The 27029-nt window shown below is 43.8% G+C and overlaps 2 protein-coding genes across 2 annotated transcripts; one reads left to right on the forward strand and one right to left on the reverse strand.

Annotated features, from left to right (window-relative positions):
- Window positions 1–728: 728 nt before the first annotated feature.
- LOC120633116 (endoplasmic reticulum metallopeptidase 1-like) lies at window positions 729–18240 on the reverse strand. The gene is made up of 13 exons (XM_039903226.1): window positions 18080–18240; window positions 15983–16021; window positions 15809–15853; window positions 14174–14321; window positions 13647–13772; window positions 3755–3908; window positions 3469–3692; window positions 3113–3415; window positions 2518–3056; window positions 2291–2383; window positions 1793–2216; window positions 1531–1706; window positions 729–1330 (listed from the first exon to the last, which is right to left on the reverse strand). Exons 1-13 carry the CDS (start codon window positions 18125–18127, stop codon window positions 1166–1168), a joined length of 2484 nt encoding a protein of 827 aa, XP_039759160.1. The 5' UTR covers window positions 18128–18240; the 3' UTR covers window positions 729–1165.
- Window positions 18241–18820: 580 nt separating this feature from the next.
- LOC120633481 (transmembrane protein 209-like) lies at window positions 18821–25942 on the forward strand. Its single transcript, XM_039903692.1, has 6 exons — window positions 18821–19049; window positions 19272–19400; window positions 19848–20023; window positions 20592–20796; window positions 24627–24733; window positions 25137–25942. Coding segments are annotated over exons 1-6 (1275 nt in total). The 5' UTR covers window positions 18821–19047; the 3' UTR covers window positions 25793–25942.
- Window positions 25943–27029: the final 1087 nt, after the last annotated feature.

Consider the following 27029-nt stretch of genomic DNA (forward strand, 5'->3'; position numbering starts at 1 on the left):
ATTCATAACTAGTTATGTTTTTAACAGGGTTTAAATATGTAAATAAATTTACGGTGCTTGCTATATTTAGGTTTCCCTAAGCCCGCGAAAAAAAAACCTTCACGCCATTTTCCGTAATTAATATTAATAGTGTCGCTTATTGGTCTATGCATCAACATCATCGCGTCTACGTACTGCAGGTACAATAGATGTCGATGGCAATAGTAGATTTCACTCTGACGGGATTCATTATCTAGGCACGAATCACGAGATTTACCTGTTTTAACCAAAATCTAGAGAGTCTACGAAACTTTCATACACTGGAAAACCTAACAGCAACGGATAATATTTTTGAAATCCAAAATGGCCTCCAAGTCAAATTAACTCTATTTTCATTTTTAGGGTTTATTACCCTCGCACATAGGGTATGTGGAGGGTACGTGTGCAAGTCCAACTAGCACTTAATCGATTATTAGACATACCCGCCTGAAAACTGAAAACTTCAACTTTGTATTTATTGCAGTTCATGAGATGCAGCCCACTGTCCAACGGACGGAAGTTAAAACAAAGTTTTCAGTGAGATGGGGATAACAAAAAGAACACCCGGCTAAGTTTGTCGAGGGCTTCTTCTTAGTAGTTTTCGCCATCACTACTCACTGCTATGTATATAATTGAACTGTGTAGTTGCGTGACTTAGGCCCTTCATAAAATGAAATGTCCTCAACCGTAAAAATAAATGTAATAACAACATGATTTCCAACTGCTATTTATTAAGTTGCATTTTACCACAACCATCCTCGTTTCTTTAGAAACCACAACTTACAATAAATAATGTACATATTCTTTTTATTCCTATTCTACCCACTCTATCACCATACTCTATAGGCAGTGTCAGGCAATTCTACATTGTTATCACAGACGAACAACATGAAAGTTGATCCCCGACTGCCGCAACCATCCTCTTATCAACTTTACAAATACTATCGCGTTAAGTTTTAAATCACATCACCGAAATGTGTCCACAGTCAAATGAGAGAGCTCGCCGATGTCGTTCAAATCAAAAAAAATTACGCTTCCAATGAACGCCAGAGAGAAAGCAATGTGGCGCGCTCGAATAAATAAAGAAAATAAACATGTGGCAGCGAGCACCGATACGCCGTGGCGTGCGCCGCGGCTCCGGCGCGCGCTACAGCTCCAGCAGGTGCAGGTCCACGCCCCAGCCCGTGGGCGCGCTCCAGGCGGGCAGCGCGCGCAGCAGCCGCGCGTGCGCCGCCGTGCGCTGCGCCGCGCCCGCCATGGCGTGCCCCGCCGCCGACACCTGCAGCCACGCGCCGCGCGCGCGCGCCTCCCGCTGCGGGCACATTGCAAACAGTTAGTGGCCTCGGAGACCCCCGACTCTCCCGAACGCATTGATAAATTCAAATCGGCCGCAAGATACTCATAGCGGTTTTTTATGTTTATTGAGCAACTGCGACCATGAGCCAGCTTAAATGGTATTCGAACGGCGCGGACGAGTGCGTCCGGCGGAACGCCCGCAGCACTCACTCGCACGTGGCAGACGAGCGACCACTGGAAGGCCGGCTCCGCGCGCGCGTTGTGCAGCGCGATGAAGTACGTGCTCCGCTCGCCCCAGCGCGGGCCCGGCTGCGGCGGCCCGTCCAGCAGGTCGCACCACGGCACGCGCGCGCCCGCCGCCGGCGCCAGGATCACCACCACGTGCGCGGGCCCTGCACACGACGCGCTGTAGCCGGGCCGGGCGCGGGCCGGGCGCGGGCCGGGCCGGGCGCGGGCCTCGCCGGCGCGTGGCGCTCACCCGTCATGTTGAGCGTGAGCACGCGCTGCGCCGGCGCGGCCGCGGGCGCCAGGCGCGCGCGCACGTGCAGGCGCGCGGCCGGCGGCAGCTCGGTGCGCACGCGCTGGCCGCGCCGCACCAGCGACAGCACGGGCAGGAAGTAGGGCGCCCCGCAGTACACCCAGCGGGCGCACTCCTCCGCGCCGCCGGCCGACTCGGCGCGCGCGCCCAGCGCGGCCGCCACCGCGCCCTCCACGGTGCGCGGCGTGTTGGCGTCCAGCTCGGGCACCCAGTAGAAGGTCTCGACGCGCGGCGCCGCGCCGTGCGTGGTGCGGCGCGTGTGGAACAGCATGAGGCGCTGCGGCCGCTCCGCCGAGTAGGCGCCGCTCGGGCCCAGCAGCACCAGCGCCACGGCCGCCGCGCTGACGGCCACGCCGCAGCCCATCTGCAATGCACGGCGCGGCTGCAACGGCACCGCGCGGCCGGCGTGAGAGGCTTCGCGTGTCGCTCGTGACTCACCAGCAGCTTATGGCTCTTGGCGGCCACCACGAGCGGCAGCATCCAGCTGAACGTGAGCAGCGTCAGCGCCCACACCAACGCGGCCATCAGCATCTGACGATCGGTTTAGTGATAGAAGCTGAGCCGACTCAAATTTGGATGCCCGTCTGTCTGAGATGGCGCAGCGAAAGAGAATTAATTCTGAAATGAACACTAAAATCGGGGGGTCGCGGCCGTGCGGCACTCACGTCGGGCGGGACGGGCGCCGTGCCGGCCCGGCCCATGATGGGCACGAACATCTGCACGCAGTTGAGTCCCAGGTACGCGCTCTGCAGCACGGGCAGCGCCGCCGCCGCCGCGTGCAGCGCCGCGCCGCGCGCGCCGCCCCGCGCCAGCAGCCCCGCCAGCGCCGGCAGCGCCCACAGCAGCGGCACGAAGGCGGAGCGCAGGCCGCACAGCGCGCACGCCGCCGCCGCCGCGCCGCTCAGCAGCGCCAGCGCGTCGCGCCACGCGCGCCACGCCCACCAGCCGCGCGCCAGCCGCGCCGCGCCGCCGCCCAGCCACGAGCCCCACGTGTGCCGCGCGTCGGCCCAGCAGCCCAGCAGCGCCGGCAGCGCGTACAGCGGCAGCAGCAGCCAGGCGCGCGCGTAGAAGGCCAGGCGCGCGCCCGCCGCGTGCAGCAGCAGCGCCACGGCCAGCGCCGCCGCCAGCCCCGCCAGCCAGGCCAGCAGCACGCCCAGCGCCGCGCGGCCCACCACGCGCGCCCACGCGCGCAGCGGCAGGTACACTGCAACGAGGCGGGTCAGCGGGCGCGGGCGGGGGCGCCCGGCGCGAGGTACTCACGCTGGCGCGCCGCGTCGCGCGCCGACAGCAGCAGCTCGGCCGCCAGCGCCGCCAGCAGCAGCAGCAGCGCGGCGACGGCGGCGGGCGCGCGCGCCGACAGCAGCAGCAGGCCCAGCACGTCGAAGAACACGGGCGGGCGCGCGCGCTCCACGGCGCCCGCGAGCCGGTCGCCGCGCAGCAGGCCGCGCGCCAGCGCCAGCACGTTGTCGCCCGTGCGCTGCAGCGCGCGCGCCGGCACGCGCGCCGCCGTGTCCAGGTGCGTGTGGTACACGTAGCCGTTGCTGCTCCACGCCAGGTCCACGCCTGCAACGGAGGCTCGTCACGCGGGCCGGGCGCGCGCGGCGCCGCGTACGCACCCGACAGGTTCCCGAAGTCGCGGAAGATGCGGAAGTCGGTGTCGGCCGGGATGAGGCCGCTCTGGAACAGCTCCTGCGCCAGCGACGACGCGAAGGGGTGCGGCACCGCGTCCGCGTACTCCTCCACGAGCCACGGGTCGTGCGGCCCGGCCTGGAACAGCACCTCGCGCCCGCCGGCGCCGCACGCCTCCATGTTGACGAAGGCGCGCACCGACGGCGCCCAGCTGCACAGAGAGGGCCGTGAGCGGGCGCGGCGCGCGCGGGCGCGGGGCGGGGCGGCGCTCACGGGTGCTGCGTGACGAAGGCGTGCGAGGCCTGCAGGATGTTCTCCTCGGCGCCGTTGAGCAGCAGCAGCGCGTCGTGGCGCAGCGGCGCGCCGGCCGCCAGCGCGCGCAGCACCTCCAGCCCCACGGCGCAGCCGGCCGCGTCGTCGCTGGCGCCTGCGCGGGCGGCGCGTGAGCCAACACTACTTCCGTTGCCGAAGGTGTACCCCGGAGTGGAAGTTGGTAAGCCGCATAGGATTGGTAATATCACATCCAGGTACACATCAAGTACACGGCACTTTTTGGAACTCTTAGCTTGGCACACCCATTAGTGCACGATGGAGTACATCTTACGATCTTAGGGTCCTATCTTCATAGAACGATAGGTTAACTTTCCGATTTCGGGCCACCCGGTTCCGAAAAACGGGCAAGCAGATGATATACTTAATCAAAGACCAATTTCGAAAGAATAGAATAATGTGTCGAGTTTGTACTACTAGGTAGGACGTGCTACATAGGTTACGGTTATCCCGAAATTCAGCACAGTTTTCTTGGGAGAGGAAATGACAGTTTTTGATATTTTTACGCCATACTTCCGTCGAATGAGAACCGATTTAAGAATTATTTTTTTACCGGGTTGGTTGTATTATCAGGTTTCTTTGGCATAATTTCCAGCAAATTTCAATTTCAACTGATGGGATAGGGCAAATTGGAGATAAGGCAAACCTCCTCAGCAAACCAAGCCCTAATTTAAGACTTGACGATACTGAAAACATAAAGCGTTGCCAAATATATGAGGGCTTCACTGCTGGGACTTATAAAAATTTTAAAAACGATGTTTAACCTTCTGCATATGAGCAGAATAACAATACGATCTGGACTCTTCCTTTGACGAGTACTATACTTTGGACGTTTCGATGTTAGGAGCTGATATAAACGTCTTCTAAAGTTGGGCACCCATAAATTTATTGACTTGGGTCATAGTTGCTTACCAGCGCTATCAACTAACAAGTATGATGGGGAAGAACTTGAACAGGTCCCCGGGATTATTAGCGATCGGTATTAGTTTTTAAGCAGTGGGTGGATGAGGCTCCAAGAGCAAGCATATTTTTATTTTATTTGTAAGTTCTGCAAGTCCTACGTAAAAGTAAAGGAAACTAACAGCAAATAACAGAATTTAAAAGAACAAATAAAGCAGCAGATTCAATAACAAGTTTTCAAAAAAAGAACTTGAATAGAGAGGAGGGAAATGCTCACATAGTACAGATAATTACGAGTTAATAAAAAGAAAAGTTTAAAATAGGAAAGTCAAACAGAATTGCATAATAACAAACTGGACATATTTCTCAACCCAAGCAGAGGTGGTACAAAACAGGTATTTTTTGTCATCACTACTACTAAGTTTGTTAAATAAGCAAGATTAAGGAAAAAAAAAGTTATTCGAAATTTCGTGAGAAAAAGATTATATAATAATTGAATGAAATCTAGGATGGTTGTTAGTGGGAACTTTAAAGAAAAGCTTGTCAGGGAACGGTGTACAGTCTCCTGAATTATTCTACATACACCGGCATATTTAGAGGTACACAAGAAAGGTTTGATATCTGTATCATATAAGGTTGCTGGTTGGTTTATACGTCATTTAATTTAAAAAGAAATATTTCAAATTAAGAAAACAACTGAACATCACATTTTATGCAATTGTTTTAATTTTATTCAAATACATCTTATCTGGAGCGTACTTCAAGTATTTCTTCTTTCAGAGTTTGATTTAAAATTTCATTGAAATACTGTTTTTTGTTAGTTTTTTTAATCGCGTATCTTTCTGGAGTTGAGGACTGAATTATGCCTAACTTAGCCCCAACAGAGATTGCCAGGGCACTCTAAATGCGAAGAAATGGTCAAACCTACAGAGTGATATCAAGAGATCTTCGTCGACCAGTTTCAACGATCCATCGCAGTATCAACCGGTTCAGAGAGACCGGTACTTATGTGAGAAGAGCAGGACAAGGCAGAAAAAGACACTCTTCGAGTAGGGATGATCTTTTCGTTCGGCTTCGTGTACGTTAGGTACCCCCGTTTGACGGCCGTCCAAGCCCGATATGAGTTAGAAGTAGTGCGGAGTGTTACCGTAAGTGAGCGTACGGTACGAAGAAGGTTCGAAGAAGCTGGTTTTTCATTTGGTTCATTTGTGCCCGCCAAGGCTCCAAGACTTGAGTTAAATCATCGTAGAAACAGGTTAACTTTTGCTCAGGCACATCGACTTTGGAAGGCGGACCAATGGAGTAAGGTATTGTTTAGTGATGAGTGCAGAATTCTCTTTAATCAAATTGACGGCAGGCAAAGAATATACAGACGCAAAGGAGAACGATACATTCAGACAAATTTTGAAACTTCAGTTGCATACGGTGGTGGATCAATAATGGTTTGGGCGAGCATTTGTTTGGGAGCTCGCACAGACTGCAGACCGCTATATCAGAGAAGTTTTAGTAAAAAATGTCGTACCGTTTGCCCCATATATCGGTGACGATTTAGTTTTTATGCAGGATAATGCTCGGCCGCATACCGCTCGTGTAACTCAAACTTATCTTATTGATATGAATATCACTGTTATTGAGTGTTCGGCGAGATCACCGGAAATGAACCCAATATAGCACGTTTGGGACTTGCTGAAGAGAAAAGTTACGTCCAGAATTCCAGCTCCTGCCAACGTGGGTGAACTGCGTGGGTGAATCGCCGTAGTTGAGGAATGGCGGAGATAATCCCAGGAGACCATCGATAACATTCTCAGTATGCCAAGACGGGTAGAAACAAATTTAATTAATTGTTATTTTAATACTTCTTTTTACTTTTCCCGGTTACATGAAAAGTTCCATAATATACCGTTTTTCACAAATAGCCTTTACTCGAAAAATCTGTTCTTAATGTGATCTCATTTTAAGTAAAACAAATTAAACTTTAAATAACAATAGAAGTGTAGTAAGTAGATTTTAAAATAAAACCATAGTTTTTTAATTTTTGTGTTCCGCTAAATATGCCGGTGTGTATATATTAAATAAGTAAGTAATGTCATCTATGTTGTTTGTTTAAATATGTTATAAGAAGTTGCAACTCTATGTCAACTATCTGTATGTAGTTACTTAAAGCCGAAAAGTTTTCTTGTATGCTTGTATATTTCCTATTGTTTGCATACGTTAGTCGTTGACTATATAGCAGGATGCTAGGTCCCGTCGACCATGCGTGTGGAACCGCAGGCCGCAGCTAGCAGTAAATTTCTTTGTAAGCGAGCCTATTTTTTTTCCAATTCTCTAGAATATTAAATCTAGTTTTGTATAAGCTGCTTAGGTACTGGCACAACAGCTTGTGCTATTTCATCCGCTGTAACAAACTCCCTGAAGAAAACTTCATTCATTTCCTATACTCAGTCTGTTGCTCATCTTAGCTTTTAAATTGTTCAAACTGGATGTCTGAACATTACGGTTTCTGCACTAGCTTAAGTAACTAATAATATTCGATGGGCGATGGGCGCTAAACAGCAAACACCACTTAAGGACACTGTAAAGTTTTCAAAAATATATATATCTGTTTCGTTTTTGGCCTACGCAAATAAAACCGCAAAAGAAAGACCACGTTTCTGAATTTCTGTTATAAATGAACACATTAGCAAGATTTGTGTCAGTTCACAGATGTTCCTCATCGAGAGCAAAGATGAATAAAAATAAATAAATAAATAAATACATGTACACATCGCCATCTAGCCCCAAAGTAAGCGTAGCTTGTGTTATGGGTACTAAGATGACTGTCGAATATTTTTTATAAATAATATACATAAATACTTAGAATATACATATAAACACCCAGACACTGAAAAACATTCATGCTCATCACACGAACATTTTCCAGTTGTGGGAATCGAACCCACGGCCTTGGACTCAGAAAGCAGGATCGCTGCAAACTGCGCCAATCGGCCGTCAAAATACTTCCTCTTGGGAATGAAAACTATCACCAGTGCAGCGCCGCTAAAGTGGCCGTACAACCTTACGAATTCACGCTTCGGTGGAAGAAAGGTGAGCTATTGAGCCAAAGCCAGCATATCTTGAGATCAGCCGGAAATCGCTGGAAAACCTTGTAAATTCTCATGATTGGGATGTTGTTAACTCGGCGAAGCGCATAATATTACTCGCGTGAAGCGTCACAAAAAATTACAACATTAACTTTATGAACCATACATAATAATTATGGCCATTATTTGATTTTCACGTTAAAAAATAGAAATAAAGTAAAATCTGGTTAAGATTTTGAACCTGAATATCAAATAATGGACCGAGCGAGAATGAGTTGGCCTCGCACATCCAGGGTTCCGTACCTAGACCCAGATCGTTTGATTTGTTTCGGCTAATTACACGACCTCAACGGAACACCGAGCAGCGTAGCTAGGTTAGCTAGCTAAGTTTGATTGCAGAGATTGGCACACAGAAGTGGTTTTATATTTCTTCTAACCTTTAATAACTATATTTATTTTAGATTTTTCGCTTTGCAAACTTCGGAGGTAAAAAGGTAATCTTCGTATTTTTTTTTAATAAGTCAGAAATGTTTTAAGTTTTAATTCATTTTTTAAAAATCATTTCCAATAAGTTGAACAAATATTATTTTAGGTTATTTAAAGTTGACTGACTGAACTAGTAACACCATTTTCATATTTACCAGTGTGCTACGGGACCCTTAAAACAAGAACGTTCTTATATAATTGTACTAGGTGTAACAAGGTCAGAGACGCGAGCGAAGTTTTATTACCGCAATTACCTTTTAAAATCTTATTTAGCAACAAACGAGTAATAAGTACGCGCTGAGAAGTTGTTTGCCGCGTCATGAGCGAGCGAGGCCACTCAACACCACGTCGGGCCCACGAACCACTAACTAGCCGTCTGTAGGCACATCCCATGCTCGAAATAATGCTCCGGCTTGTCTTGATCTAGGCACTGCTAGCTGACTCAACGACCCGAGCCGGCCGGTACCCACCGGTAAGACGCCAAGACAAAATTATATACTGTCTGTTCAAACATTTAACGGATCCCTAGGAAAACTAAAAGCAACGAATACAGTCATAAGACTGATAGAGTAATCATTATAAAAATTATGAACAAATACCAAATTTCTGCACTGACACAGGGGATTCATTATTAATGAATCAGCATCCTGTCCTGGGGGTAGGACTCCGTATCTAAAATGCTGATTGAAAGCGGAAGTGCGCCAGCTTAGCTAGCTAGCACTCAAAAGCTTAGATGTATTATTCTGATTAGAGATCGCGCGAGAGATTTTGAACGATTTAAGGCGAGGCATTCGAAATTTTGGCAGCAGGGATTTAAATTTATTTCAGTAATTACTGAACATAAGAAAAGTGATATTACTTATCATGATTCTTCATGTTATTGAATTTAATCTGTTAATAGCGATTTAATAAATATACTACGACAATACACACATCGCCATCTAGTCCCAAAGTAAGCGTAGCTTGTGTTATGGTTACTAAGATAACTGATGAATAATTTGTATGAATAATATACATAAAAACTCATAATATATAGATAATCACCTAGACACTGAACAACATTAATGTTCATCACACAAATATTGTACAGTTGTGGGAATCGAACCCACGGGCTTGAAAAAAGAAAGCAGGGTCGTTGCCCACTGCGCCAATCGGCCGAATAGTGTTTTTTCACCGTTCCATTTTTTTTGTTTGTAAAGATTATTACCAAAGACCTCGAGCTTTATAAGTGTTGTTAGTCACACATAAGGTGTTAGTAATTTAAATAAATACGTAGCTAAGAAAACTTGAAAAAAATAAAGTTCAAACAAAAAGTAAATTAATGATATAGATATCAATGTTCCGGCGCGCGGTCGATTGCATTCGATCGCTACGTAAAGTGTCCGAGGGTAACGGGTGGCGGGGTGCGACCGCCCGTTTTTAGATTTTTTTGTTTATCGATGCGTCACCTTAACATAAAGCATTATGTATGTGTTTCTTTCCTATTTTTATATATTTAATTTACAGTGGAGAAATAATAAAACATCGAAAATTTTTATAGGTATCGCTGGATTAATAAAACAGTTTGCAATATCATACCAAAAATATTAAGGAGCACTTTTCGTATGATTGACCCCTAGATTACTCTGGATTCAGCCACATAAGATGAAGAAGATTCAATTCACGCACGAATGATAATATGAGGATAGTCAGTGTAGGATAATATAGTGATATAAGAAGAGTGTGATCAACCAGATCGAAGGCTTTGCAGCAATATGTGTATCACCCATCTATTTGCATACTTTTATCAATCTGTGTTGATAGGATGTCAACGTATGTAACGAGATTTGATTGAGCGGACCTGTTTATAGTCTACCTACTACCTGACCCGCAACACTTCGTCTGCACGAAATCGGTTTTTACAGGTTTTGATACCTTAAATAAACCTAGAACCTAATTGCAGCGCCAACAGTTTTATTTCCAAACTATATTACAAGTGACCATGCGGCTCGCGTCATTTTTCTTGCTTCTTGCATTTCTATACCCATCGTAACTTCTAAACGATAGGTCCAATTGGAATAATTTAAAAAGAAATTTGCAGGTACGAGTACATAATCAATCTTAATTATAAAACTATTTATTGGGATGATAATTAATATCAAGACAAGAATGCCTTTCGATACCCGTGTTTTAAGTGACAAAATATTATAACAAAAAGTCGTTATTGTAACTTAACCATAACAGTTAGACATCATATAGCCTACTGAGCCTCCACTACTGAAGTCTGGTTCTCCATAATGCTGCCAAATGATTTTGATTGGTTCTTACTTGTTGTATGTCTTTCTTATATTTTTCTGCGAATCGCTCGTCCTATCCTATTCCATTCCATTGATAAAGCCGCGACGCTGTCTAGCGTGCGCTTCGAATTCCTGATTCACCAAAAAGCTCACTATAATACTGGAGTTCATGGTAATCGTATTGTAACTGTTGTAGAATCATATGACATTGTGTTTGCTCCTGGAATGTCTCGCAGGTTTTTTCTAAATATGTATTAAATTTTTTGACTGTCATCATTCCCAATATGGTGACATATTATAATTAGACGATCATAGTCCATTCAGCCCGGATTATTTGTAAATCAGAGATGTAATCTAAGTATACTGACTGATTGTTTTTAAAATGAGTTATGTTGTATGATGCGCTCGTCGGTGATATGAAAGTTATGAACAAAATAAATGTTATTGTCATTGACATAAAATTACTGACTTTTGATGCGCTGCGATATTTTTTGCTTGACTGATATTTGTCTTCTTTTCTTTCTTTTTCTTGTTGATACACTGATCCTTCTTTTTGGGGTTGTAAAGATAGTATTGATAGTTTAGCTACTGGTCTTTTCATAAGCCCATTTTTCGTCTTCAAGGTAACGACTAATAAGTCCGTCATGTCCTGGATGTACTTCCGTAACACGACCCATTGCCCATTTCCCTGCTGGTAAATTATCGTATTTTATTACTACGACGTCTCCTATTTTAATATTTTCCTGCCATTTGAGCCATTCACTCCGAGCTGATAATTGAGTTAAATATTCTGCTGTCCATCTCTTCCAAATAACTTGTTTTTTTTAAGATACCATCTTGTCTTTGCGTCCTGATCTGTCTCAATGATAGTCAAGTCTGCTCTGCCTGATAAAAAGTGCGCTGAAGTTAGGAAATCAAGGTCTTCTACCTCTTCTGATATTGCACATAAGGGACGTGAATTGAGACAGGCTTCAATTTGTGATAATAAAGTGGAATATTCTTCAAATGTTAACTTCTGCCCCCCGATAGTTCTTTTTAAATGATACTTTATGCTTCGCACTGATCTTTCCCACAGCCCTCCTGCCGATTGCCATGAAGGTGCATTAAAATGCCACGTGATATTCATGCTTCTTATTTCCTGATAAAACTGATCATTTAGAATTTTTTCTAACTCTAGATATTCTTCACGAAAGATTCTGTCCGCTTTCACAAAATTAGTTCCCCTGTCATTATAAATATGAAGAGGTGCTTCACTACTTAAATCTGATACTATTTCAAGGTGTACCGCTTTCGTGACCATACAGATACGACGTGCCCCTGGCATTTGATCTCTGGACTATTCTTTCTACATATGATACAGTTTCTTAACTCTTTCTTTGTGGCTCTATTTCCTCCAATTACCTAATATTTTGATCTCAAGTTTATTTATTTATTTATTAGCTTTTCAAGGGAAACAAACAGTATTATTACACATAAAAGTAATGCCGTATTGATAATGTTTGATAGTGATTTATAGACGATGAGGGACCAAGATTAACTTGGTCCCTCATCGTAAGTTAACTGGTGAGCTTAATTTATTAACATTTGCGTTAATCTATGATTATGTGGTATAATAATAGGGTGCTTCATGTCATATAATAAATTAGCATGCTCTAAACGTCCTCCTATTCTTAGTATTCCATCCTGATCGATAAACGGTGTTAAATTCCATAAATTACTTTGGGTTTTAATATGTTAAATTTTTGTAAATGCTCCATATCACTTGCAAATTCGCTGTGTTGTACATATTTTATTATTTTCAACTTTGAATGTTTTATTTCTTGTAACGTGATATACGAGTAGGTGGGTTTAGGTTTCCGATTGTTACATGTCAATGCTCGCTGTATCCATGCTAATATACGACATATTTTTATGAATGAATTGTGTCTTCCTAACAATTGTGTAACAATATCCATGCTGGTATATTTTTGAATGGTGTTTACTTGCCTTATTTTAACTTCATGATTTGTATTAAATTGATTTTGTTTTTCCATAATTTCACCCATAGATAATGTTTGCAGCCACTCGGGCCTATTCCACCACACTTTGTGATCTTCCAACGATAACTATATATGTTCGTACCACGACTAGCAATATCTGCCGGATTCTCTTTGGTTTTAACATAGTGCCATTTTTCGGACGTTATAATATTTTTGATTTGTTTTACTCGGTTAGCTACAAATGGTTTTCAACGAGTAATCTCGCTTTGCAGCCAGTCAAGCACCACCATAGAATAACTCCAACCATACACCTTGATATCATAGCTTTCTTGATAGCACTCTATAACTTTGTTCATTAATTTAGCCAATAGCTGAGCTCCACATAACTCCAATCTTGGTAATGCTATTGACTTATTGATTGGCACTAATTTACTTTTTGCCGTTAATAAGCTAACGTAATATCCGGCTCGAAGGACCAAAACGATGTAGGGTGTAGTCCTTTGTGGAGTGATGATAAATGATAGAGATTGCTAGAGATTGATAAGTGGACTGTATTTCCAATGATAATAATTGATAATGATATTAATGATATCGATAATGAGTACGCGTCGAGTGGCGGCCCGAAGTGCACTGTCCTAGTTATGGCCACGAGGCTCGAAGATTGTGTAAACTGCTGACGGTGCAGTGTTCGGAACACGCAGTGGCCCGAACAACGACCAATAGCTATCACGACTACGCTACGATCATCAATGAGAAATGTTGGAAGAAATGCAAAAAAAATATCTTTTTGAGCAATTCCGATGTGCGTGAACGGTAAACGTTACTCACAAACGACGGAAGTATGTAGTATGTCGGAAATGTTTTTAAAAGTTCTAAGATCAGTCCGCGACGACCTACAACTATTTCTTAAGGTGGACTCATACGCGGACAAAGTCGCGAGGATCCACTAGTCAAATATATTATACTAAAACCTTCCGCATGAGACACTCTGTTCATTAGTGGAAACCGTATGAAAATCCATTCGCAGATACGTTTAGTGTGTGCAGGCACTCACCGGGGCTGTCGGGCACTCACCGGGGCTGTCGGGCACTCACCGGGGCTGTCGGGCACTCACCGGGGCTGTCGGGCACGGTGTCGAAGTGGCAGTTGAGCAGCAGCGCGCGCCGCCCGCCCGCGCGCCCGCCCGCGCCGCGCACGCGCAGCACCACGCTCTGCACGCCGCGGTACACGTTGCTCATGCCTGCGCACGCCACGCGGCCGTCTCAGCGACCTAACTCATTCTCACCGACGAATTCGGTACATTCGTTCCCATCCTCTCCCATTGTTCATGGGTTTTATAAGAGATATTGAACATAGCATACTACTGGCAAAATTTAATAGCTATGGAGTTAAACGCTTTCAATTATTAAAATTTTTACCTGCAATATAAATATAATGCAATATGAAAATAAATTTCGAATAGATATATAATATTTCGTCGTGGCGAGCACGATTACTAGTGGTGTGCAACGGGGAAGTGCGGTAGGGCCGCTTCTCTTTCTCATATACACCGATGACCTACCACGAGCGACCGATCACATCTAGGCGACGCGTATACCGCCCCTTGGCAGTATACGGCACGCGCAATCACATCGGTCTCACCGTCGAGGAAGCTGAGCGTGAAGGCGCCGCTGGCCGAGAACACGTCGTAGTCGACGCGGTTGTGCGGCGACGCGGCCGCCGCCACGGCCTTGGCGGCCTGCAGCAGCACGCGCACGGCCGCCACCTCGTTCTCGTAGCTGCCCGCCACCTGCCGCACACGCTGCGCTCGGACTCCCGCGACTCGCTACCGAGCGCGCCGGCCGGACTCATCGATATAACTATCTTGAAGAAGAGCATCGATAAGCCCGGAAGACGCTTTTCCATTCCTCTGGTACAAATTCGAGCACTAAGAGTTATTTACCATAGAAAGAGGCTAGATAATTTTATATTTATATAAATATTAAAATGTTTTTCCTATACTTGGAGAAAATATCTATATCTATATTTATAATAAAACTGCAACTGGAAGATTTCTGTACTTTATAATCGACACGACACATTTTTTTTTTTCTGTCTGTCCGGGCATCACAAGAAAACTACTGAACGGATTTAAATTAAATTTGGTATAGTGGTAGCTGATATTCCGGGTCAACATAAGTTTCCTCTGAGAAATGGGATGAAATTTTTTATTAATTTTACTTCATAGCTCCGTTAAATTTGAATCAATTTTAATTCCTTTTTTTTTTGGTTTTAAAGTGTATACTATCAATCATGTACTGTCTAAATTTAATGAAGATCTGATAAATATTGTAGATCACAGCAAATCGCAAGGCATATGGGACAACGATCGAATGCATGCGTACCATCCTACTAACATTATAAATGCGTATGGATATGGATGGATAGATGGATGTTTGTTACGCTTTAACGCCACAAAGAATGAACCGATATGGCTGAAATTTGTCCCACAAAATATTTCAGAATATAGTCTGGAATAGCTCATAGGCTTCTTTTTCGCATCGCTATTTTTCCGCATTTGTCTTTCATAATCCGCGCAACTAAGTTTTAGATGGACAACAATTAAAGCTTTCTATAGGCGGACTTAGGCTACCACGCGACTGTATCTTCCAGAAAATCAGGTCGACACGCCGGCCCATAAACTATTTCACGTGCTGGTTGGGAAACCAAAAACCAACAAACAACTTCCATAGCATTTGTAGGGATTTTTTGCCTCGGAAACAGACTATTTTTCGATTAAAATTTACTTGCTTTTAAAATATATTGTTTAACAATTACACATAGTAAAGTCAACATCTGCATCATTGCCGAAAATCTGTTTAGAGTGGAGTATAAGGACTTAAGAAATTATAAATTACACCACACAGATTCTTCTGCTTTTCGCGGAGCTTTATAGCTCGCACTTAGCTTTATAGCAAATTAAGCTAAGTTTTCATAATGCATGATGGATTTCCGCAAAGTAACGCCTGCTTCTAGCTAATATTCTATCCAATAAGGAGGAGAAACTTTTTTTTACTTTGTTGCACCGTGAACTTTTTGCGGCGATGAGGTTCCCTGTATGAGCTGCCGCTGCGGCGTCGCTGCGCGTGTGCCGCTAACCAACGCCCTTCGGAAATCCCTTTCCACCCGTGACGGTTCAGAATAAACAGAGATGGGGTAACAACTGCCATCAGAAGTAGGTGGTCGACCGATTGCGTTCGCCGCTCGCAACCTAAGCTCGCAAGCCGGAGGGCGTACCCGGGGGCCGATGGCGGTGAGGTTGACGAGGTGCTCGTGCGCCACCTGGCCGCGGAAGCGCTGCGGCGACGCGGCGCGGCCCAGCGCGGCGGGCAGGCGCGCGTCCGCCAGCGCCGCCGCCAGCAGCGCCAGCGCCGTGGCCAGCGCGCCCGCGGCCAGCCAGCGCAGCGACACCACGCCCGCGTCCGCGCGGTTCTCCTTCGTCCAGCCCGGCTGCGGGACGCCAACGACAACATCACATTACGCAACATATATCGTTCGTCGTTATGGTAAAGAATCCCGGCCGCAGAACAAACATTTTCGCGTCACATCATCACAGCTTTGCCAGCAAATACACAACTTCTCAGCTATTTTCAACGTGGTTATAAAGCAAGAAGCCGAACGATGACAATACATACAAGGCCAAATTGCAGCGTCCAACCTTCGCTGAGGTTTTTTAGTGCCTCCCAGATTGGTTCTGGGTCGTGGTGACGCTAGGTGACCCTTATATTACATATAATTTGTAGTAGTAGAGCCTAAGAGGAAGGGCACTTCGGGGCAACCGTTAACATCACTGCAATGATATGTACATAATAACATATAATTATGAAAGGAGACAGATTTTTTGGCCCCACTAGCAATGGCAGGTAGTGTTTATTCATGAAATAGTATTCAAAAAGAACAAACTTTTTATAACAGTAAACAACATTGGTCAGATGTTGCAAAGGACTGTATTGTGCACCACCTTTTTATTTATTTATATACTTCAGGGCTAACAGAATACAGAACGATCACAACTTCCGCACGCAATTCTTTGACCACATTTCTGTGGACCCAATGGACTAAAAAATAACCACAATCAAATCCTGTTGTTGCTCGAGGTTGCGGTTGCTTGTAAACACATTAAAGAGGAAGTAAGTTGGAACACATTTGGGGTTTAGTCAGTAAAAGTACAACAAAACCTATCCCCCCCCTACCCCCTTTGCGAGAGGTATCCCGTAGGAATTCCCCACAAAATAAATGCCTTCCACTTAATATTATAATTCCGCAAATAAATGCTTGCTACTCCGCCAAATCCCACCAGATTTCAGTTATTTAACTAACGGGGTAGACTTTTTATGCTACGCAAGGAGCTGAGAGACTTAACACTGCTGACTGCTGATGATTTAAACTATTCCCTCCCCTATTTTTTTTTTAAAAGGTTGGCTAACTAGTTCAGCCACAGTCACTAATCTACATTCCAATAAGAATATTGAAAGTGGTATACCAAAAGGTATGTAGTAAAATTTACTGTTTTCCTCAACCTAACCTAACCTAACCTAACCACCTCTGCTATGTACATGCTCATGTATCAAGCAAGTGATTTTTTAGATAAGTTAAACCTATCTTTTAAACATATATACCAAAATCAAGTGTTTTACAGCTGCAGCTGAGACTATGAGCTGTATTTTGAGTTGAAGCTTGTTGTGCTGCATATATTATCAAGAAGTTGTGCAAACAGGGGCTATATCTTCAGTGATTGAAGCGTGGTAATTATTTAGTCTGTGTAAAAATATGAAGCGGTGATAGCCCAGTGGGTAGAGAACTGGGCCAGCGTGGTGGACTACAGCCTTAAACCCTTCTCATTGTGGGAGGACACCTGTGCCCTGTAGTGGGCCGGTAATATGTTGATATGATGATGATGATGATAAAAATATGTCCATATCAATTTGCTGCAAGTCAATATGACCAATGTTATGACATGGGCTCTGGTTTAATAAGTTTACACTGAACTACTATCTTGGTTCAAAGTCCCAGCTATATGCTAACTTAATAAATATCTCAATATAGATAATATAGATATTTATCAGCTTTCCGCGGAAATACAAAGACCATCTAGAGTTGCTTTATTTATATATATCTAATTTGAGTGTTTACATACAAATGTTTTCATAGCAGTGATATCATGAAAAAAGGCGAGTGATAATTTTTCGAAATTTAACGTATAATGATTAGCTCATTATACTCGTATACATGCACTCCGCAGAAAGTGTATGAAGACTGACCAAGGAATAATGAATTGCAGCAACAATATTGCACCTCCGACTGCACTGTGAGCAATGTCAATAAATGAAATCTATAAATCGTTCTCCTGCATTGCGTATTCTAGAGGTACAAAGTTCTGTAAGTGATTACTGTAATATATCGGCCCAATAAAAATGTAATAAATAACAGTTACAAAAACCCCTACCAATTAAAAATTAAATCATTATATCTTTAAATCCAAAAAATAAATAAACCATCCAGTCTCACCATTTCTGTTGTAGTCATTTTATTGCTTTTAGTGAACATAATTATCATTAAGTGTCATATTAAATGTCTAGAGATTTTAAGTAATTCTTTATTTTATAGTAAAATTACAGTTTTACACAACTATCCACCCATCAAACTCTTTATTTACTGGTCCCAGCTCAGTTCTGTTCATCAAACTGTCAAACACAATAAAGTATCTTTTTTTCCTTCTGGCTTTACACAGATTAGCCAATGTCTAGTAAAGTATCTATAGGTTATGGAGGGTAGAGGTAGGAGAGTCATCTTATATGGGAGAAAAGTTGAAAAAGTGTCCAGTTGTTGCGCTAAATAACAGTTCAAAAATCCTCCACAATGGCGCTGGTGGATGCACAGGGTATGGTATGAATGTAGCAATCGTAGATGAATTGAAGTATGCCGAGTTAAAAAATTTAATGTCATTATCGACTAAAGTAGTTAATTATTGAGAATTTCAACAACTTACGTTGTACAAAATATTGTGGTAAATATAACCTTACTTCCTTGTATCTCCATACTTCCTTGTTTATTTTTCAAGCCTACTCTAACAATATTTATATTTGGCGCTTCTTTTAAGTTACCCTGATGCAAATGTGGCGCCATCCTAATTTAATACATTTTGACAACACTTTTTCATATACACAGATGACTCTCTTTACCTCTACCCTCCATACCTCTACCCTCCATACTTAGGACCCAGACTTCGAACTCAGAGCCGTAAAGCGTAACCACCCTCCTCACGATTTTATGATCTCGTAATAATAAATAATAATCTGTGCGTTAAAGTTAAGCCTGGTTTTTTGTTTTTTCTCTTTGGTAAAGCGGAGAGCCAGTAAAAAAATAATTCATCAATGTTTCAGTTCTCAAAGAAATTCATTAGTTGATTAAATTTATATAAAAAGCTATTTGTTTCTTTTTTAGCTCTGTTTCATTTCATAAATGCTGATATTAAAATGTAAGTTTAAATACTAATAATTGATAGACGAGTAAATAACGGTGGGTAAGGGGGTTGAGGTTATTTTATTTAAAGATTCTTTGCCGGCATCTCGCTTTTTTTTATTGTTTGTTTTGTAAACGATGGAATAGTCACTTACCGATGAAGAAAGCGCTTCACTAAAAGTAAAGTGATTAATTCTAAAAAACTTTGTAAAGAGAGTTGTTTTGTTTGCTTTTTCAGGTCTCTCAGTCCCAACTCAAAACTGGTACAGCGCACGATAGAGTTGAATTATACAAATAAAAAACGTTCTACATCAGTCAAATGGATCGTCGTGAATGCAGTCTTCTTGCTCATTTTTGTTTACGATTTGTATGTATCATTAATTAATAAGACTTATTTAACAATTTTATTTTAGAGATACATAAATCCCACATTTTGATGGTACAATCTCTGCACGCACGTAAGACGGAAGACAGTATGGCTGGAGGGTATAAGCTCTCATTTGAGACAGACTGACTGAACATTGGTTGCCTAAGATTTAAATGTTTGCTTGACTGTCCTGAAAGTAGATTTAAACAAAATAGACTTTATACAAAGATATATGTAGTATAATAAACAGAACTAGAGTTCTTGTTATAATCTTCTTTTAAGCTTTATTTGGTTTAAACTAACATACTAAGAAAGCTGAAATTTTGCTGTTGCCTGCGTTCTTAATCTGTGTAGTTACAAACCTGGAAACCGTTTGTTCATTGAAGGAAAAACAAACCAATAATTTAGTTTTGCGAGTTAACTTCATCACATCACTTAACTGTCAAGGTCATGTAAGTGCCCGGGCTACACTTCTCTCCTGCACTACGTGGAGCTGGTGTGTGCAGGCGTGTTGGCAGCCAACTTGCTGCAGTATGCAGTGCGGCTGGCTCCCAGTGGAGCCCCCAAGCTGCCTCTGTCCCCGGAGCAACAGAAGCTACTTGGTCTTTCCAACACTGACCTTGGTGAGAAGCTCCACTTATTGTAATAAGACCTCTGTCTTCTTATTCTGTTCCTGGGTCTTTTCCGCACTTGGTTGGTCCGTTGTACGTGTGAGCTGATGCGGCTCCCCGCTGGATCATTCCAGCAAGCCGAGCTCGCTCCAGAAACTTAGCAGGCCGCCCAGGTCGCCAAGTGCTTCATGGAGTGTTGCTGAGGAGCCAAGGTGTGCTGCGCGTTGTTCTGCTACTCCATTGCATTGGAGCATTACGTGTATCAGTGTTTCTTCCGTCTCCATGCATGCTCCGCAGAGAGGGCTGTCAGTTATACCTAAAGTGGAGAGGTGTTTGAGTGGGCAGTGCCCTGTTATCATACCTACAACTGTCCTTAGTTTAGACCGATTTAGTCGCAGTAATTTTGTTGTTAATAAAAGACCTCTGTCTTATCTGCTATGATTTTATTATTTATAATTGTAATGAAACAAATTACTTTATCTACTTAAAAGATTCTGAAACAGTTAGCTCATTGCCAACAGTTAAACACCCAATATCCCGATAGCCATTATATTCCAAACGGATGACTCGTCCTGCGCAGACTCGTCGTTCGTGCTGACGGAGCGCGCGGGCCTATCCCGCAGCGCCGACGACGACGGCTCGGCCGACGAGCTGGCGCTGTGGCCGCGCCGCGCCGCCGCGCCGGGCCGCCCGTCGCAGTCGCCGCCGCCGCCCTACACGCCGCGCCGCGCCTCGCAGTCGCCGCCGCCCGCCACCGACGCGGACGCGCTCACGGAGTACCTCGAGTGAGAATGTTACTTTGTGACCTTCACTATTTGTAAAAGTAGTAATGCTTGAGATTACTACTTTTGCTCATAGATTTTGCTGACTCAAGCTGTACTATTTGTGCTTTTCTGGGTCATAAGTATCCTATGTTAGTTTCTAAGATGCAAACAGCATCTCTGTGCAAAATTTTAAGGTTGAACTGAACATTTACCATTACATGAACGCGTTACCGAATCTATTCGTGATGATCCTAACTACTTCTGGAAGTTTTTTAAACATCGACGAAAAAATACAACAAATTGTATTCCCAATGAAATAATTCAAAATGATCGTATAGTTAAAGGAGGAAAAGATATTTGCGACGCTTTCGCAAAGCATTTCACTTCAATATACAAAGAATCTTCCGACTCTCAATTAGAAAAGTACTCTGCACCCCTATTAGATAAAATGTTTTCCGGCGCGCCTTTTTGTGATTATCGAGTAACTGAAAAAGAAGTTTTTAAACAGCTTTCTAACTTGGATGCATTTAAAGGACCTGGTCCTGATCTTATTGCTCCAATATTCCGAAAAAGATGCGCGTACCTTTTGGCAAAACCACTAACGCTTATATATAATAACTCTTTACAAACGGGTGTAGTCCCCGCGAAATGGAAAATTGCCTACATAACTCCAGTCTTCAAGACCGGCAATCCAAAAGACATTGCAAACTATCGGCCTATATCTATTTTATCTGTATGTGGAAAAGTTTTAGAAAGCTTGATTCAAAAAAAATTGTATTTTCATATTGCTCCTTTCCTGATCCAAATCAGCACGGATTTCGCCCCCGTAAATCTACAGCTTCTAATCTAGTCAGCTATATTTCTGATGTCGCTGAAACCGTTGACTCTGCTGGTGAGGTACACGCAATATACACAGACTTTCGTAAGGCCTTCGATCTGGTCAACCACAGCATCTTGCTAAAAAAAATTGAGTGTATGGGAATCCATGGTTCATTATTGCGTTGGTGTGAGTCTTACTTGATGAATCGGTCACAACTGATTTCTATCAATGGGTTTAAGTCATACGAAAGTAAAACACCGTCGGGCGTTCCTCAAGGTTCACACCTAGGTCCTACCTTCTTTTTAATATTTTTAAACGATTTGGCACTTAATTTGAATTCAAAATTTAAAATGTTTGCAGATGATATGAAAATTTATAAAACAATAAATAGCCAAGCTGATGTAGACATTTTGCAAAATGATATTGATAACGTTTATTCATGGTGCCTTAGAAATGGCATGTTCTTGAATATTGAAAAATGTTTTCATATAAAGTTCACCAGGAAAAAACATCGTTCAGTGGTGTCTATAAGATTAATAATATTAGCCTAAAAGAAGTCACGTTCATAAAGGATCTAGGTGTTATAATAGATTCTGCACTAAGTTTTCGCGAACACGTAGAACACATAACCTCAAAGGCATCTAAGATATCAGGACTAGTTTTCAGACAAATGAAAATATTCAGAGACCCCAGTTTATAAATTCTTGTCTTCAACAGTGTTGTTCGCAGCATTCTTGAATATTGTAGCACGGTATGGAGCCCAGGGTATCAAGTGCATTCAGATAAAATTGAACGCATCCAAAGAAGATTCTTGTATCACTTGTCATACATGGATTTAAATTGTAAGAAATTATACACATACGACTTGCGACTTGAGTTCTATAAAATGTTTTCACTGAAGGAGCGTAGAAAGATTACAGATGTCATTTTTCTTGCAAAATTAATGAAAGGCCTAATTGATGCGCCTGAGTTGCTTGAGCGTTTAAAATTCGTAGTTCCACGTGAAAGTAGCCGCCTCCAAAACCGTAAGACTTTTTGCTTGCCAAAAACCAGAACTAATCTTGGCCAACATAGTCCTATGTATCGAATGCAATTTCTTGCAAATTGCTTTCGTGATAGTATAGATATCTTCAGCGATAACATACCTAGTATTAAGCTTAAGTTAAGAAAAGGGTTATGGCTTAGGTAATTTTTTTTTCCACAATATTTTTTTTTTTTTTTGTTGTATTATTCTAAATTAGTTTTTCTAGCTGTTTGCAGCAGCCTTATGTACCCAACGGATTTGCATGCTATGTTCGCATCGAGAAGGCACAATTGTATACACATGCCAAATGTCCTATAGTTTATATTAGAGTAAGCAGTTGATTGTCAGTTTTGCGAACTAAATAAAAAAAAAAAAAAAAAAAAAAAAAACATTGATTTCCAATGAACAGACAGACACACTTACACAATCAACATTGTCAATCACAAATAGCTATCCTGGGGACCTACTATGGTTTCATCTCACCTTAAAATATGAAATGTTATCACTTATAAGTAAAGGTACATGTTGAACCGAGAGCCATAAATTAGCAATATTAACTTTGTGTAGATAAATTTATTTGTATATAACTGAGCACTGGCTCGCTGGGTCACAACTAGCATTAAACAATAAAATTAGTTTAACAACAATATTCATGATATCATCAATATAATAATAATTCCTCTTCTGGTATGCAGAGATTTAATTCGAAACACGCTTTTAGTGAACCGACTGGAATAAAAGCAAATACTATATTTTGCTTAAATGATTTATTTTTAATTATAACATTATAGACTTTATTTCCCCTTATTTAGCAATGCTTTTTAATGAATGTGTTTGAAAAGTACCTTCAAATCTAATGACACATAGTAAACATAGTAAACTTATTCTTAGTAAAAACCGGCATTAACAATTACAGAGCTCTTAGGAAGGTCTTTGAAAAATTTATATTAAATCAACTTTAAAAATTTCACTTTAATGTAAATAACTTGCTACATCTATACAAAGCATTTGATTGTGTGAATCATAAAACCTTGCTTCTAACTAGCCCACTATGGTATCAAAAACGTTTCACTTTCTGATCTCAGTGACAGAACCCACAGGGTATGCATAAAAGACATTAAGTCGCAGCGGTCGTCTACGTCTGGGGTGTCCCACAGAGTTCAATTTTGGGTCCCTTTCTATTTTTGGTGTTTATAAATGATCTACCACACCATGTCAGTGAAAATTGTGACATGAAACTTTTTGCAGATGATACATTTCTAATTTTTATAAATGTTGGTGGTAGAGATAACTCTGACGATGTAAGCCGTGCTATGTCTGTGGAAAACTAAGTGTGTGGATTTTATTGTATGTAAAGAAAGTTAATAAAAATATAATTATAAATGCAGAATCACTAAAAATGGAAGATTCCACAATTTTTTTTGGCCTGACTGTAAGCTTCATTGGGGTACCCATATAGATACACTAGCAATGAAGAATAACCTGTCCCTACAGAGCTGATTACGACGATCGACCAACTCACTTTAAAATCTATTCCCTAGATAAACTCAGGCAAGTGACTGACCTCTTTGACTCTCTATAAAATTGTTCAGACACTGGTTTCGCTTGATCCGTTCATATTTTCTCTGCTACATTCTTGAATAAGTTTATTAATAATATCATGTTTTTTTAGGTATGCCCTGATAGATTAATGCTTTCTAAATCTGATCATGTTTCAGAGGGTCAAAGGGTCTTACTTATCAACAAGGACTAGGTTATATTGAATTTGTTGCTTTCACTAGTTATTGTTTTATAGTACGTATATCGTCGATCATTGAATATCCACAACAAAATACAGCTTTTTCCTTATGTTTGTCTTTGTCTAATACCGAGTGTAAAATTTGTGAAAATGTTGTATACCGGTTACACATAAAACTATTAAATATTATTATTATTATTAATCAATACAATCTAACGATCACTCGACTCGAGGTTTTAAAGTGTATAAGGATTCGTCGGTATTTGCAGACGCTGCGCAGCGGGCGGCGGGCCGGCGCCCGTGTACCAGCTGGCGCCCGCGTACCGGCCCGAGACGGCGTTCCCGCCCGCGGCGGCGGACAGCGGTTCGTGCACGAGTATTATCTTTTGAGTCGTTTTGTTGTCGAGTGCTTTCCCGCGCTGACTTGTGGCTCTTAACGAAATAGTTCGACCCGCAATCGACTCTCGCGACTCGACATGCTCGCAGCGAAGTCGGCTTGCGGCTTCCGACATCGTATCAATTGCGATAACCTATTCTCGGTGCCACCGCGTCCCGCTCGGAGCACAGCACGTTTTGTATCAGCATTATTATCTACAACCGCAATGACAGTATCGACCGGGCACATATTAGGAACGATGGTTCGTCGTGCTCTCCGAAGCATAGGGGTGCACGTCGGCCGTTTCTTAATGATCTATCGAGTGACTTAAAAAGTATGGTACTTTTGTTTTGTGTATATTTGTCGCTCCGCCGCGGCACATAACGAACCATACGCGTGGCAGGCGCGCGCGCGGACGGCGCGGCGGCGCGCCCGGCGCTGGACGGCGCGCGCCTGGCGCAGTGCACGCTCAACCTGCGCGTGTGGCTGCAGCTCACGCTGCTGGCGCCGCTGGCCCGCGAGCTGCGCGCCGCCGACGCCGCGCTGGCGCGCCTCGCGCTGTGCGAGCCGGGCGCGCTGCTGGCGGGCCGCGTGCCGGCGCCGCGCCTGCGCGCGCTGCTGCGCGAGCCGGCGCTGGCCGGGCTGCGGCCCTACGCGGAGCGCGCGGCCGAGCCGGCGGCGCTGCGGCGCGTGGCGGAGCTGGCGCGCGGCGGCTGCCTCAGCGCCTACCGCTGGGCCGACGACGCCGAGCTGCTGCTGGCGCTGCTGGCCGCCTACCTGGACGCGCAGCTGGCGGGCGCGCGCGCCTTCAGCGACCGCTACCTGGCCGACGCCGCCGCGCCCGCGCGCCGCCTGGCGCTGCTGCGCGTGCGCGCGCGCCCGCCGCACTTCGCGCTGGCCTGGCGCGGCGCGCTGCTGCCCGTGCCGCCCGGCCGCGACAACCTGCTGCACGCGCTGCTGCTGCTGCTGGCGGCCGCGGCGCGCGAGAGCCCGCCGGCGCTGGGCCGCGCGCACCTCGGCCCCGCCGGCCTCAACATGCTGTGGATCATCGGCCGCTGAGCGCGCCGGCCGCCCCCGCTCGCGAACGCTCCGCCGCAATGTTTGAACACGACGAGCCCCGGCCTAGGATAGACCGACGAACGGGGATAAAGACTCAAAATCGTATTATTAAGTTGTTTTGCATGCAGAAGATTAAAAAAATTAAAAAAATATATATAATAGTCGTAACCCTAATAAATTTATACGTGACATCGCACCGGAACAGATCAGAGATAACTCAAAAATTATAAATCCCGACAAACCGACCCGGTACTTCCGGTTGCGCCAGAGAGATCGTCAAAAATTCAATCCTTGCAATGAAAGCCTTAAAATAATTTTATATGGTTTGATAATTGATTTATTTACTAAACTTAATTTATAATAACTGGCTAAACCTTATGACATAAATAGCAAGCAAATAATAGCAAGTAAAACAATAAACACAGTCTCCCTAATGAACTGAATTCAACCGGTTGTTCAGCGACTAGAGCGCGCCACGCCCCACCTCGCCTCCGAGCGTCGGTGCGGTGCCGTATGCAGCATACGATTCCAAGTCGGTTTCGACGTGAGAGCCGACATCGCGGCGTCCGTGACACGCCGCGGCAGCTGGCCCTTCGGCCGGTACTGCGGGCGGACCCACGGACGCATCAGCTTTGGACACGTTGAAATACAGTTTGTTCAGCTGGCTCCTTGACTTAGCTGATTGACTGCATCTATATAACGTTGCAGTCTTTCGTGATCTGAAATGTCTCCCATTTCCTTAACACATAAAAAGTAACTAGGTTTAATTTTAATGTAATATACTCATCTCCAATCTCTCTTGCAACTTGTGGTTTGTAAGAAAGTACGTTTCAATGACTCTCGTCGATAAAACTGGTTGTTCGTTTGACTTTCCTTTTCCTTATAAACAATTACTTCTTCTCATAGTTAGGTGTAAGAGAACAGAATCACCTTTCAAACTTCTACCAACTTTACTCTGTGCTTGTTTTTCCCACCAACACTTTATTCCCCCTTTTTCCCACCACTGACATTGACATTTCTCCTACTAAGACCTACAGTTTTCGTTTAGGAATCGGGAATACGGGATTTCTTGGATCCTCACTGATTATTAGTGCTGTTTATTACAATTATTTTGTGATATTTTATTTATTTATTTTTATTCCAAATGTTAGTCTATATTATATTAAAAGTCAACATCTCCTGAAGATGATCCGGTTCCGAAACGTGCGTAGATGATAATTTGCCGAAGTTCTGTTTG

The sequence above is a fragment of the Pararge aegeria genome, chromosome 21 (genome assembly GCF_905163445.1).
Source record: "Pararge aegeria chromosome 21, ilParAegt1.1, whole genome shotgun sequence".
Lineage (NCBI taxonomy): Eukaryota > Metazoa > Arthropoda > Insecta > Lepidoptera > Nymphalidae > Pararge > Pararge aegeria.

Bases quoted from the DNA above. Each gene is read 5' to 3' on its own strand.
- LOC120633116 (XM_039903226.1), bottom strand. From the start codon at position 18,127: ATGATAATTATGTTCACTAAAAGCAATAAAATGACTACAACAGAAATG. The intron at 3,057-3,112 runs GTGAGTACCTCG...GCCTCGTTGCAG, and splicing joins GCGCGACGCGGCGCGCCAGC to TGTACCTGCCGCTGCGCGCG. The intron at 2,217-2,290 runs GTGAGTCACGAG...CGTGCATTGCAG, and splicing joins CCAAGAGCCATAAGCTGCTG to ATGGGCTGCGGCGTGGCCGT.
- LOC120633481 (XM_039903692.1), top strand. The intron at 19,401-19,847 runs GTATGTATCATT...TTAACTGTCAAG, and splicing joins CTCATTTTTGTTTACGATTT to GTCATGTAAGTGCCCGGGCT. The intron at 20,024-20,591 runs GTGAGAAGCTCC...CGTCCTGCGCAG, and splicing joins TCTTTCCAACACTGACCTTG to ACTCGTCGTTCGTGCTGACG.